General features: G+C 42.2%; 1 protein-coding gene across 1 annotated transcript in view; it reads left to right on the top strand.

The window, feature by feature from the left end:
* Positions 1-15,478, top strand: part of LOC114435197 (ephrin type-B receptor 1-like) — an 83,337-nt gene that overhangs the window by 42,714 nt on the left and 25,145 nt on the right. Inside the window, exons 6-9 of the mRNA XM_028404824.1 lie at positions 1,036-1,191; positions 5,513-5,775; positions 9,209-9,284; positions 10,471-10,595. Of these exons, the coding sequence (XP_028260625.1) occupies positions 1,036-1,191; positions 5,513-5,775; positions 9,209-9,284; positions 10,471-10,595 (620 nt within the window). The remainder of the gene's footprint in view (positions 1-1,035; positions 1,192-5,512; positions 5,776-9,208; positions 9,285-10,470; positions 10,596-15,478) is intronic.

Below are 15,478 nucleotides of genomic sequence, written 5' to 3'. Positions count from 1 at the left end.
TTTCTGTGCGGCCCGGTACCAAATGACCCACGGACCGGTACCGGTCCCCGGCCCGGTGGTTGGGGACCACTGATCTAGATGAAGCAATCTAGTTATCTCAATCTGTAGCTAAGCTTGTGGGCATTATCTCTGCCAAGTTTTTATTTCATTCTAATTAAGGGAAACAAAATTACAGAGGGTTTAGTCCAACCTATGTAGACATAATTGTCAAGATTGCTGCCATGTGCGGCCATCTTGGAAATTTTTAAAGGTCTTGGAATATAATGAACCAAACTATATATTTCACTTTTAAGTCACTATTGGTGTTTATCACTTCTATTTACATCACTTTTTACTTGTATACATACATTATTACACATCTATAGGTTATAACAGATGTATAAAGCAGATAGGCCACGCCCACATTTATTACAGATGGGGCTTTGGCACCAGCATAGCTGATTTTCTTCTTATAGACTGTGCAGCCAATTCCACATTTATTCTTGTCCCCATTACAAAGCTTGTCTTATCCCAGGATGACAGCAGGACAAATAATAAGACTGCATGTATGCAAGCTGAATAACAAGAATATGTTGAATGCTCAGCACAAGCCGTCCCTAGATAAATAAAAGTAGGATAAAACAGGGCATCATCCTTACCAATGCATATGTGTTTTACATTATTATTCAGTTAATATTTATGGATAGAGACACAAAGTCATAATCCACACATTGCAGATAATCGGCGTGACACTGATGTATGTGTGGTTGTACACAAAGTGTTTTTGTGTATCTTGTTTGGAGCAAGATAATGTGCTGCTATCCTTAGAAAATCCCCCCTCTGTGCTGTGTCAACCTTATAGTACCAATAATAACTCTGCTGGCACGTCCTCGACTTTCTAAAACAAAGTTTACCAAATGTCTCATAAGCAAAACAAACAAAAGGCACAGAAACACGAGTCAAGCTGAGAAACTTAACTTGTCTGTCACTGAAGTTCAGTCGACAGTTGTGTGCAGTTTTTTTTAATGCATTTTCTTCTTCTCTCTATCTTCACAGCTTGCCCTCAGGGCACCTTTAAGTCGTCCCAGGGGGCAGGATTATGTCAGCAGTGCCCGCTCAACAGTCGTTCCACCATCGAAGCTGCCACCATCTGTGGGTGTCGGAATGGCTATTACCGTGGAGACATGGACAATCCGGAGGATATGTGCACCAGTAAGTCACACTCACACAAACGCATATTCTGGGCGCTTATCTAAAAGCCTCAGATGATCAATACATGCTCACAAAGGCAGATTTTTGGAATTACCATCAGCTAACATATTACAGGTTGACACTGGTGACAGTCTAATATTTCATAATTAAATTAAAGGCCAACATCTGCTTTGATTTATCATTCCAACCCTTAATTTTATGCGCCTCATTCAGAGTGTTGCAGCATTCCCATCGTTGTTAGGGGATTTGGGGAGCAGTAAGTAATAATGCTGCCACACTCCTCAGGCTTTCCATTGAAGTGAATATGTGTTTAGTGTGTTGAAGAGGTGATATTGCTATGCACGACGAAGCTCAGAGCTGGAAAAACGCAGCCTCTCGGTTGCACTGAGGGATGCTGGAAGTAGGTTGAGGCATGAATCATTTTGGACTGTAGCTAGTCTCAAACTCTGAATCTGTGTGTGTGTCTGTGCTGTGTTTGTGCAAGTCCTCGTGACCTGGATACAACTTAATATTTTTTGGGATTAAAAAAGCTTTGCCCCATTCAGTCTTTAGATTACTGTCATTCATTCGTGAATGAATTTGCAACATTTTACCAGGAATAAGTGTAACCCTGTTTAACCTGACTTTCTGTTGTATGGTCATGATTACTCGATTTACGATTTCTATCCATGCATTTCCATACCACTCAGCCCATCTGAGCTGCAGTAGCAACATGGGTAGGCACCCAGACCTGACCAGATCTTCTCCTGTGGGTTCCCCAGCCACTCCAGGCTGACCATGACGATGATGTGTCAGCCTCATGATCTCTGCCTGGATGGCCCTGCCTGGTGCACTCCTAAAGGGAGGGAGATCTTCTAAGACCATTGCATGACACACTATGCGGCGTAAATGTAATACACTTTGGCACAACGTCAACGCTGATCTGTGCACATTGTATGATGACCATTCACTGAATCGCAGGCAATCACAGGTTATGACATACGTCAACATGCGAGGAGGAGGAAGACGTGGATGCAGGGTGACAGGTCGTAGCAGCTGTCACACTGTGAGACGGTCATCCTAAATTTCTGACACCGCTAGAATTTTCTCAGCTTGTCTTTGGTCGCAAGACGCTGACGCTGAACCTGTCTCACAGTGTCCACTGTTTTAGAGCCACAGCCAAAGATATCTCCACGGTTCTCCTATGATGCTCGTCTTTCGTCTGCCAGACAGCCCAGAGTTGCACAGTGTAAACCGGGCTTAAGGTGCATCCTAGTCAAACCGCCTTAATATGTATCAGCCACACTGCAGAGGAATCTTGTTTGTTCCCAGGAGGTTGTTCTGGGCGTGTTTGCTCCCCTGTTGCTACCGTGACCCTGTTGGATTGAGCTGTTTAGAAAACCGATGAATGGATGAATGGATATTACAGAAAGTTGAATTTTCAAAATAAATGATTTTGTCACTGTGTTGTGTGTAACGTTTGATGGGGTTAACCTGTTCTGACGACAGAGAAAACACACAGAGGCGCTCGTCAGGAGCTGTATCACACTCTCAAACAGATGCTGATAGAAGAAAAATCAACTTCCACATTGAAAAGGTGTCAGATGTCAGCGTACTCAGCCCTGTGAGGAAACTGTACTTTCAATTCAAGGACAAAAACAAACTGACCTACAAACAGCAATGGAAACTTTGAACATTGGTGTGGAACTTTAATATAGGAAGGAGCTTCAGTTTATTTATATTTGGCATGAACTCAATCAGATATAAAATCCGATCAGTGAGATGGAAGAGTGAGTGCGCAGTGTGCCTGACAGGAAATCATTCCCTCAGCATGCCTCATGGGCTGCATAGGTACGGAGGAGGAGGAGGAGGAGGTGTGTGTGTGTTTAGGGTTGTTTTTTTTGCAGTGTATTTTGGTGTATAGGTCAGATTAATGTTGTGTAAGCCACTTACAAAGCTGTGAACCAACACAGAGTGTGTCTGTTAGCAGCAGCAGCAGCAGCACAGATTGTGTCTCTAAATCTTTTGGAACAGTTTCTGTTGTTGCAGCCGTAAAAACCTGAAAATGTAAAAATGTGATTATCATTTCTTTGTTTACTGTTTTTTTGCAGTTGAATGTGTACTTGCTGTGAACTCTGAGCGTCTGACAGTTTAAAAGAATTTGTACTTTTGTGCTGTGTAGATAAAAAGTAAGATCTGAGCGAATATCTGTGTCAACACTGCATGTGCCTGTGTGTGCGTCTGCACATGTGTGTGTGTGTGCATAATTACGAATGCACCCAGACGGGTTCTCTCGTCTCTCTGTAGAAATGTTTATAAGATGTGTGCTTGTTAGATTTTTCAACCCCCTAGTGGTTGTTGGCACTTTGATTTTGCAGCTTGACTGTTGGTTTGAGATATACACACATACATATATTCCACAGGGCCATCTCAGTCACATCTCATGACTGTGATTTAGCATATGCCAAGGATGAAACTCCGATTCATCTCAACCGCTCTTGTTTTGTGTGTTTGGCAGCGTCTGTGATGTGTGTGAAGGAGACACGTGCCCGCTAGGTTTAACCTTGTGAATGCTGTGGTTGTGCACTAAAGACTCACTTTAACACCCCCAAAAACCCGAGCCGCTCCTCAGATCAAAGCGAAGAGCTGAGAGAAAAGAGAGGGGAATCAGCGAGAAAGAAACCGACAGACTGCTAAGAGACACTGGTTCACTTGCTGGCAGTGAGCTGTTGGGTCACCTTATCACTGTGTTAAAGACAGCGTTAGCTTATTTCCCCAATTCCCTATGTGCTGGTTGAAAACTGTGCTTTGCAACTTTGCAATGACAGTTTAATTTATACTAAAACTCTTTGTAGAATCTGAAATCAATGGAGTAAAGGTAGAACAGGGGGCTCATACAGCAGTCATTGCACTGGAGTAATTATGCAGAATGTTTGAAGGTATTTGTGTTCTGGGTAATTGACAATTTTGTGTCCTTTATCTCAGTCTCAAGGGCTTATCACTCACTAGTGGAGGGTGCTCCTTTTTACTGGTAGCAAAAGCCTGTGGGATGACCCTCCTCCTGGAAAACGGTCACCATACAATTGACCACTAATAAGGTCTGTGACAGACTGATGGGTAACCATGCAACACATTGCCACATAGCTAGGAAACACTTGTGAAAGCGTCTATGCTGTTATCCACCATAAACTCCAGGTGGTCGCAGTGTCAGCTTGCTGGAGCCTGAAACTCCTCTGCCTGATGTAACCATCTGTAACCATGGAAGAGACTTCCAACCAGAGGCTGAAGAAGTAGAAACTCCCAGAGTCTTGAGGTTCCAGTAAATCCATATCGGTTTAGGTTAGCATCACGGTGATGCCTATGTTTACGTAGCCTGGCTAGTCTGTCTGGTCTCGGTGGATTCAAGTTTCCAGTGGGCAGTACCAACAGATCCAGAATAAACTACCTGGAAAAGGATCAGGATGATTTTTGAGACAGCTATGAGAGAAGATTAAGGAAGAGACTTCTACAAAGAATGTTGACCTCACTGTTCTAAAACTGCCTCATTCCACCTTAAGCCAAAAAATATTCTTCACCCGTCATGATAATAATGCACATATTCAGTGGTGTGTATAAAAAAAAAAAAATGTATTCTGGGATTGGTTGGTTCTTCACTTTTTCTGTGACCAACAGTGTGGCAATACTTTAATCTAGAATATAAATGAAAGATTCCTCAGATACCAGTGATGGAATGGGATGAGATGTTATCTGTGCTGCAGCCCCAGTGTGAATAAGAAGTACTCAGCTTCTGTGTTTTGCATGTAGAACAGGGTATTATTTATTATTAATTAATGTACTTTTGTTTTGCTCATTTTTGGGGTGTATTGCATTGTGGATTAATGATTGCTTTCCTGCTAGCTTACATGTGCTTATAGAAAAGGCACTGCAACAGAAGCTTGCTTCTGCTGAACCACATTACGTCTGATACGGCGCACTCCCATTGCACATTTACTTTACGACAAACTTCCGGGCATGCTCGTTACTGTAGTGTCTGCTTACACAACAACAGCTTGCTTAGCTATAAAAGAGCACATATCCCATAATAATAAAAAAAAATCCATATGCAAGCCATTACTCGGCACAGCTTAATAAAAGAATCAAATGATTTTCCCGAGTGCTTGCCACAATAAAAAGTTACTGTATTCAGGTGTTTAATTCACATGATTGATGTCAACAGCACTTTGGCTTGGTCAGTTACAGGTTCAGTAAAACACAGACTGAAGCACAGACACAGACTGAAGAAGCATGTGTGTTTTTTTTTTTACTCCTTTTTCATCTCTTATCTCTCTCCTCCTCTCTCCAGGTGTCCCATCAGCTCCTCGCAACGTGGTCTCGGTTGTCAATCAGACTTCGGTGCTGCTGGAGTGGCACTCGCCACGTGACACCGGGCACCGCGACGACTTGACATATAACGTGTTGTGCCGACGATGCCACAGCAGCGAACGGCGGGCGTGCCAGCCATGTGACGACAGCGTGGCCTTTGTTCCAGGCAAACGGGCGTTAAAGGAAACAAGGGTGGAGATCAGCAAGCTGCGGGCCCACATGTCGTACACCTTCGAAATTCAGGTTTGTGCCTTTTGGTTTTTAAAGTTTGTGCTTGGAGAGGTTTGTTCACTGTTGCCTGTCACACGCTCAGCGCCTGCAGACCTAACAGGTGTCTGTGTTTATTAGTGGTGGATGGCAGTAACTTCCTGGAAGTCACTGCTGCGGCATTGTTCACTCTTTGCGCCATTGACTTGTCTGTTTGGTTGCTTTACAATCGACACGCCTGGATGACAACAGCACAACTCAACTTTATTTATAAAGCACTTTGAGATTAACCTTGTGGGCCAAAGTGCTGTACACCAATATAAAGCATATAAAACACATTAGAAATAAAAGAATACATAAAACAAAATAAAACAATAAAAGCCAACGTCTGGCTGAGCCCAACAATAAGTGCATTGCTGAGTCAAGTCATCATGAGATGAAAGCATGGATTAAAATCTCAAAGGGATGTCTTGGAAGAAATGGCTTGACTTGGCTAGTTGTCTTAATTGATAAAAACTGGACTTGACAACTGATTTAATCTGCACATCAGAGTTTTACCCCCAGATTTGTGGCTGTTTGTGTCAAAAATTGACTCGGAGGACCCAGATCCACATACATTTTGGAGGCCTCACCAGGGCCGAACAACATGACCTCAGTTTTTTCATCATTCAAGCTTAGAAAGTTCAGTGACATCCAGGCCTTAATCTCTGCAATGCACTCTAAAAGTTTGCATCAAGGATACTAAAAGCATTAGTTTACACACTAAAACCTTTGCATATCTCGAGAACTCCACTGGAACTGTTTTCCAGTTCAGAGAATTCCAAGAGACTCCTTGATGAGCCCTTTGAATCTAACGTAGGGGAGTGAGTAGAGTAACGTTTGCACTGCAGGAACCTGGGCCAGCTCTTAGATGGGGTAACATTTATCTGCTGTTTTTTACATTGTCTCCACTAGCTTGTTAGCCTTTTGTTTGTTCAAACAGTAAGTTACATTCATGGATGATTAGAAGTACTTTCCCTTTTCTCTGTCTGAAAAACAAACCCTTCATCAAGTCCTACAGGGGCTTGTCTGGTGGTTGAAAACACACACACACAGGGGCAGGGTGCCTCAGAATGACCGTTTAGTTCCTGCAGTGAAAAAAAAAGATAGTTATGCAAATCTAAACAAAAACACCACTCTCTCCATTGATTCCTCTGAAGCTTTGAATTTGTTAAAAATGTCTTGAATGAAACTAGTTTAATCCACTTTTTTGCGATATTTACCATCTACTTTCATGGACGACACATTCAAATACAAAGTTGATACCAAGCAGCAGCCTTCGGGGCTCAAAGTTGAAGCCCATGTGGAAGTGTCAAAACTTGTAGTTCACGCCGCAACCACTGGGGGCTGGCTCCAAAAGCGAGTCATTTCCCATAGACTCCCATGTTAAAATGGCCGACTTCACAGCAGAAAAGAACATGATTACAGCCTGGTACAAAAAAACATTCTGGTCTCAGATGATAGGTTCTCTTCTAGTGTCAATTGTACGGGGGGTGAATTTTTTTACAACTCACTCGTTTCAGTTGTATTCAGACTTAAAATTACGCATAATTATGGGCGTTGCCGCTTGAGTGACAGACAGTTGACGTATCACAGCGTGAGTTTCCTGCTTCCATGATCGCCCACCCCCCCAAACCCCGCTCGTGCTCCCCCTCTTTGTCCATATTTGGAGTTTTGGCGGACGTGACGCTGCCAACATGGCGTCAGTCAGCACGTCCCGGAGCCTCCCACCGAGCCTCAGAACGGCTCTTCAGAAACAAACGGGTGACGTCACGGAAGCTCTGTCCATAGTTTTTACTGTCAATGGTTGATACTCTACAAACAGGCCTTGGTGCCATCACTTCTTGTTTAAAATGCAAATATCAGCCAGATATTCACTGTATTTTTCAAGGATACTGAGAACAATATGCAAGCTTTTATGCACCATCTGCAGTTACTGTAAACCTGGATATCCCCGAGGTCTATAAAGAGAGTACAACCATGAACCTTCAGCCTTTTGCCTGCAGGGCCTGAATCTACCAATACTAATGTTAGAGGTTGCATTTTGTGTGTATATTGTTACCACTGTATTAGTGTAAATCTGAGCTTAGTGTAGTCTTTGCAGCACATAGGATTTGATGGTAAGCCATAAAGAAATTAATAATAAGTAATAAAATAAAAGGAAAAAAGACATCTAGAAGTGGAGCCTGGACTAAGACATTGTTGCATCAAAATGATTAACGGAGCTCATAACAATCACTGTGTGGCAGTTAATTAGCTGATCTTTAAAACACACTCAGAACCTGCTAATTGTGTCTTTGTGTTTGCGAGATGAGACGGCCCGTGAAAGCCTAGACACTAGCAGAGTGCGTACACTCTGAGAGCAGAGCCGTCTCTTTGTTTCTGACACCTGACTGACTGCTACATCACAGCAAGTGTCCAATCACGGCTTGGAAACTGTAATTGGAAAAGGCAGATCTGTCAAGCTTTGGGGTTCCTCTGTATGTTGTTCACCAAGCTGCAGTCACAGAGATACTGTGAACATAAAGAGGTTGGAGGATATTTTGTTGAGCCTTTCCAAACCATTTCACAAATCACACAGGCAGTGTGTGTGTGCGCTGTTTCGCCACCGTGTGTGTGTGTCCTGGATGTTAAATAAGCTCGGCAGCTGCTTTGTTTTACACTGCAGAATATAATTTTTGAAATACTACTAGGCTTACTTCATAGATTCTTATAATATTATTGTATTTAAGAGTGTAAATGATTGTGACAGTCACAGAACTGTGCTACCTGAAGTTGCCTTTATGTTGCCCTGCAGTTAATCCTCTTAAAATGAAAATAACAGAAACATCAGGGTTAATTTTTTTAGTTTTCTCCACTTCATGAAATGGATGAAACATTTCAAATAAATAACAATATTTTAAATCTGCAATGTTTCATAGAGTGGAGAAGCTAAAATCAAACATCATATGTGTTGTATACTGATTTCTTTGTTGCTAGCCTGCTAGCCAAGCTAACTATGCTAACAGATGCAAGGTAGCAGTTTAACTAGCAAGTAATTAAAACCACTTACTGACAAAAGAAATAACGTTTATTTCATCTGTGTGATTTTTAAGAATGTATACTCTAACTTAACATGTATTGATACTGATCAATAATATATGCAGAACAGATTTCATGGCAGTTTAAACAACAAGTGCTCATTTCTTTATTTTTTTCTTTTCTAAATGTAATTGTTCTAATCAGCCAGGTAAGCTCCGCTGGCAGCAGGCGACATTTTGAGGCTGTGAAATTGAGCCTTGCTGTCTGAAACGTCAGAAATCAAGGGTCTATTGTTCACCGCTCCCCAAGAATTTTTAGTGGTCTGCTGTTAACACTGTAAAGCGCCGGTTGTCGGCAGTGGATTAAAATGCTTGTAAGGTACCTGATCATCACACTTTATGCTCTACAGGCAGTCAACGGAGTCTCCAACAAGAGCCCTTACCCCGCCCAGCAGCTGTCAATTAACATTACAACCAATCAGGCTGGTGAGTGCAAAGGCTGTATATGTATGTGTGTGTGTGTGTGTATAAGCATCTGTGTACGTGTGTGTCAGCATACCCTGGGGCATGGTGGATTATGCGAGGGAGGGATGGCTAGGGAGATAAAGGAAATTGAGCTACAGCCTTTTTAATTCATAAAACATGTTAGAACCTTGTCATCTCTCTGCCTTTACTCTCCTCCTCCTCCTCTGTCTTTTCTGCACATCCACAGCTTTCATCCTGTTTTTTTTTCTGCCTCTCCCACAGCATAATTCTTAGAGACCATAAAGTAACTGAGTTATTACTCCATCAATACTTTATGGAGACAGACACAAGTGATGTTTCCACCACTACCCAAATTTAGATTTAAAAGCCGCTTTGCTATGGAAAGCTCATCATTTACCTCGTCTGTGGCAGCCGGGGCTCGTTTCTAATCGAAACATGATCCATTGTCACCGCAGTGCTTTCTGATTCCATTTGTTACTGCTGCTGCTGCTGCTGCTGCTGCTGCTGGGTGCATGCAGACCTCTCCTATCACTGAAATGTTTTAGGACTCAACGAAAAGTTGATTTATTTTCAGGTTGACTGCACTGAGGGAGGGTGAGTTTTAAATGATGCAATAGGTTTTGGGCCAGACATGTAAAATGGCATTTGTGCCAGCATTAACAAAGAAGGTGAGGCGGTCAGGTGACAGCTTACCCATGCTGTCAACCACAGAAGACGTATTAACTTTGCAGCACTGTGATATCCTGATGACTGATGATGATTTTCCTGCTTTAAAGCACACATTTTACTTACATTAAAACAACTTAATACTTCTTACCATTATGCATAGTATCAGCCTCGTCTCTCTCTCTCTTCCTGCTTCCACGATCAAAGTACAGATGTGATGAAAACCATCTCATAAAACAATCCCAGAACATTACAGCCAACAGCTTCTGGTTCCTAAAATTATGGGTAAAAATGCCTTGCAGACATAACTCTTGTTCTGCCATCAGTGACAAGTGCAGTAATTTGTTTTCACAAGGCGTGAAACCGAAACCGTTTCCTCCTCTGGGTGCAAATATTCTTTAGTAATATGTCATCACATTACACACTGTATTTCCATATTTATGGAGTGCTAGTGACTCTTTTTAACTGCCTAATTGATTGTGTGTATGTATGTGTGCGTTTTTTTTTTTTTTTTTAACAGCTCCCTCAGTAGTACCCATAATGCACCAAGTGAGCTCAACCAGCCGCAGTTTCTCGTTGTCATGGCCACCACCCGAACAGCCCAACGGAATTATCCTGGACTACGAGATACGATACTATGACAAGGTAGAGTAGGATGATAAATGTCTGTGATTGCGTGTCTGTGTGTGTCTGTGTGTGTGTGTGTATGCCTCTCCTTTTTGGTGTTATGGCCACTGCCAGTCGATAAAACGGGCAAATCAATATCAACTGTATCAAAGTCATCTGTTACTGAAGACCTGCAACGTCTACGACGACTTCTTTAAAAAATGCCTCCACTCATAAAGACACACAAACTATAAAGTAGAGAATCAGCCAATCAGAGGACAACTAAGGCAGTCCTGATTTTCAGGTATTTTACTAGAGGTGAATCTAAAGCGCCTGAGGAGGAGGAGGAGGAGGAGGACTTGTATTGCTCTGCTAGTGGTTGAAGGTAAAGGCTGTGAACAATAACATCAGTTTAATATTCATCATGTTCATTACACTCAATCAGAATGTTTCTTACAGAATAACAGCAAAACCTGTATTTTGCATACATAAAGTAGCAGAAGTGTCTGATTCTGTCTTTATGGATCCATTCATCTCTATGGTATAGTGTGTCCATGTCGACCAAAATCCAGCACAGGGCCTCAGAAGTCTGATGATGCTTTGCCTTGTTTCTTGGTTGTAACCCTGTGTGTGCCAATCCTTAAACGTGACTGCATGCTCTGCAGATTTCTGCTGTGTTGAACTGTGATCCAACCATGATTCCTGTTCCTGTAACTACTGCAGAGTAACAACAGGTGACACATATTCACTTCATTCGGGAACTAGATTTTTGTCTAATGCCCACTTTACACTGTGCGATGGGCTGACGTAGATAAAAGACGAGTATCGTAGGAGAATCGTGGAGATGTCTTTGGTCGTGGCTCTAAATCCGTGGTCTTAGGACGTGCTGTGACACAGGTTCCACGACGGCTGTTGTCAGCATCTTGCAACCAAAGACAAGCTGAGATAACATTCTAGCGGTGTTAGAAATTTAGGATGACTGACTCAGTGTCCTCACAATGTCCGCATCCACATCTTCCTCCTCCTCCTCGCATGTTGGAGTACATCGTAAGATGTGATCACCTGCGATTCAGTAACTCAACATCGTACAATCTGCACACATCAAACTTGACGCTGTGTCAAAGTTTATTACATTCACGTCGCATAGTGTGTCATGCAATGGTCTTATAAGATCGCTAAAAATTGCACAGTGTAAACCCGGCATAAGGGGGGGCTGCTTGTTCCCTCCCTGCTTCTGGTACCGTAACTATTAGCAAGACAACATTTATGTGTGCGCTATAAAGTTATAAAGTGTTCATTTATAAGTAAAACAACAGATAATGATTTAAAACAACATTCATATAAGAACACTATTTAAAAGAATTTATTTAAATGATTTGAATAATTGAAGGAATTAGTTTGATAAAATGATACAGACAGGAATGTGTTTGTCAGTGTTTTAATACCTGACAGCTCAGTGTAGGCTGCAGTGTTTGTTCTTTTCAGATGAGATGCAGCTGTCGCGCTTTATTCCAGGTAGAAAAATGAATGAATAAGTGAAATAATGGCTCACAGATGCATCACTGTCTCATGCAGTGACAGACACCATGACAGATGTGTCTGTTAAAATAATCTTTCACCATATATTAATGATCCCTCAATATGTTTATTTCAGTATTGTTAATTATTTGCTGTCATTTTACACGAGTACTAAAGAAAATCATTATTACTGCTGCGCTGAGTGGCTGAAAGACACAATGTGAAAAAAAAATCAATTAAAGCCAGCTGAAGGCAGCAACCTGTCAGCCTGTTCCTTAGATTTATAATTCCTCTAAGTGATGTATTTTCTCTCACACTTGTACCATGTTTCTGTTCATGCATCATCTTTATATACAATATTTTTTTCTAATGATTCAGGATTGATCTCAGAGCTACGAACCTGTCGGGGGTGTTTAGTAACGGAGAGCCTCTCTTTATTTCAGCACACAGTTTCTGTGTGTTTATGTAGTGTCCATTTCTGAACAGTGAGCTCCTGTCTGACTGCATCACTTCATCACTAAAATGAAGGGATGTGAAGGATAGAAGCCTCCGTTCCATGAGCTTCAGCACATTATAGCGAATCCAGTTTAGATCTCTGAGGATCCATGACCTCATGCAGGACAAGCTTCAGTCAAATTGTGTGTGGATGGTCATTACGCCCAAGAAATGTGTGTCTGATAGCGCCCAAGCGCAGTTTTTATATACAATATGTTGATGTCATCCAGCAGCAGATAATGGTCTGTTTTCTATGAATGCAATCCAGGCTTTGTGTTGTGTTTTTTGGCTCTGATGTTTCTACAGCCTGTGATATCTGCACATATCTTAAAGTCCTCGGGGAGAAACGTTACAGTGTTTGTGGACTGCAGCCACTAATATTGCTCTCTTGTTTGCCGAGTGAGATTGTGTCCCAGATTCATTTCCCCCAGCTTACTGCGGAGGTCTGTGTGCGTGCCACAAGTCAGCCCAGGCCCACTCATATAACATACACACCTTAATCTATGACAGGATAAGTCTTCCTGTCCAGAGAGGAAAGAGCCTCCATCACAGGAAGTAAAACATCTCTGCAGGGAAAGACCCAGGCATCCACGTCAGGCAGCTGAGGTCAAAGGGAAACCAATGAAATTCACAGTGATGGACAGAAAAGGTGAAAAGAGAAGTGCAATCGGGCTGTGTGACACAGAGATGATAGTGACATCTACCGGCTTTCTTAAAAGACCGGATCCTTGTGGATGAAATGCCTGTGTGGATACGCCCGCGTTGGTCTCCGTGTGGACAGGTCCGCTTTATGCTCATTCACAAACGACAAACAAGGCCGGCGTAGTGTTGCCCCAGTGTGTGTGTGGCGCTCAGTGATTGATGTCTTGTCCAGCCTCTCTTCCTGCCGCTGATTTGACTATGACTGTCTCCAGCAACAGCTCCATCTTTGTTCCTTAGTAGTAAACACACAACAATCAGATGTTTTCTTTGTTTTCCCTTCTCAGTTCTGCAACAAGTAAGTCCTTATCTGACACAAGGTTAACAACTTTAAAAATGAAATGAGTTTGTGAGGGAAATGATCAGCTTTGTGTCGCTAGATTTTGATTTCTGATCTTCACATTCACGTCACACTTCCTTGATGGGTGGTGGCTGTTTTCCTGTGCGGTTCGTTCACAGATGGGTTCTATCATACCGTCTCTTTGTTTATTGGTGTCTAAACCTCAACTGTTTACACGAATTATCAAATCTGCTTTTGTTGTTCCTCCTAATGATTGCTTACAGCTGAAGCAAGAGGGTTATTCATGTGTGTTTGCCGGTATTTTGTATGTTAGTTCAGATTGCTGTAACCGATTTGAAGCTGTGCACACTCTTCACTGGATGATGAGTCGTTCCCAAACCACATTCGATATGTTATCCCTCCAGCATGTTTTGAGTCTACCACAGGGTCTTTTATAGTACACTTACCATAAAATATCCATAATGAGACTCCCAGAAAGCAGCCTTATCGGATCGCCTGGAGTATCTTTGATGCAAAAAGCAGCAGCTCTCCTCTCCAGATCTGAGCTTCATGGCCAGTCTCTAAAGGGTAGCCAAGCCACCCTACAGAGACTGGCCAGTCATTTTGGTCACTCCCATCCACGCGGGCCCTTTCTTTTTTTATCCGTTGGTGGAGTTTGTCCAGTTAAATAGCTTTATAACCCCTGACCTTTTTATGTGAAGTAGGATATTGAAAATAGGAAAATCTAAGGTGTAGGCAGAACAGTTACAGGAAGACATTTGGCCTCAGCACCTGCTTGGGGTTAGATGAGTTGTTATGGCTTGCTTGACCTCTGGTCACATTCTTTGGATGTATGTCTTAATCCTATTCTTAGCTTCAGGTCAACATATTTTGTCTTGGCTCTGACCTGCTTCTAAGATTCAAGGCAGTTTACTCAAAAGCAATATTATACATCCTCTGCCAAACAGATTCAATATAAAAAAATGTTACCCTGAATTTTTGTTTGTAGAGCACTGGAGGATCTTTCTGTCTGCGTTTGTATCACTTAAAGATGAGAGGGCTAAAGCACCATTTATCCCCTAGGGGGTGCTGTTCATAGCTCACACACCACTCTGCTCTGAAACAATCAAGCTTTCAGCTTCCTTGTAGTGAGCCCTGTCCTCATCTGTGTGAACCAGAAGAGACAAAAGGCGTCCTAACATTCACTGATCAAACTACCCTAAGTAGAGAGTGTCAAACCTGGGGCACCAATGAGAGCCTCTGATCCAGGGGTAAAAACGTGCTTCCCCATGAAAGGGAAAGAAGACAGCGGGGGAAACAAAAGAAAATTGTGACTGCATATCTTGTCTTTGTAATCCACTCAAAGGGAAGAATTTTGCATTTTGAGAGTGAGCGTTAAATTACTTGCATATCTATGGCCCAAAGGTTAATATAAAAATGTCCTTGTCTTTTCTGAAGCCGAGCCCACAGCTGTGGAGACAGTGTTAGAATATCACTGCAGAAGGATTTAAAACGAGTAGCACAGCACCTACAAGGGATTGTGTAAGATACACCAAAAACAACTCGTGCCTCCACATCCGCAGCCCACATTTCATCCCGCAGCACCCTCACATCCTTTTCACAAACCTGAGGTAAATAGATTTTGGCATCTTTTTTTTTTTTTTTTTTTTTTTTTTTTTTTGGGATACCACTGCTGGTCCCTGCACGCATTTTTTTTTTTTTTTTTTTTTTGCTTTTTAATACATGCCGTCAGTGAGTTGGTGCTTCCATAACTCACTGAAACTCTCAACTACAAAAAAACAGCTACAAACTTTAAATGCTGAAGACTCTTGTCAACTCTTTCTTATCTATTCTCTTTGACGAAAACAGCTCCTTAAAGCCTGTGGCTCAGGAGGACTCGCTCAGAGATTCCAATTTTCCAGCTCAGCAT

This window comes from Parambassis ranga, chromosome 4, assembly GCF_900634625.1.
Source record: "Parambassis ranga chromosome 4, fParRan2.1, whole genome shotgun sequence".
NCBI lineage: Eukaryota > Metazoa > Chordata > Actinopteri > Ambassidae > Parambassis > Parambassis ranga.
This window is presented reverse-complemented; position numbering and strand designations above follow the sequence as displayed.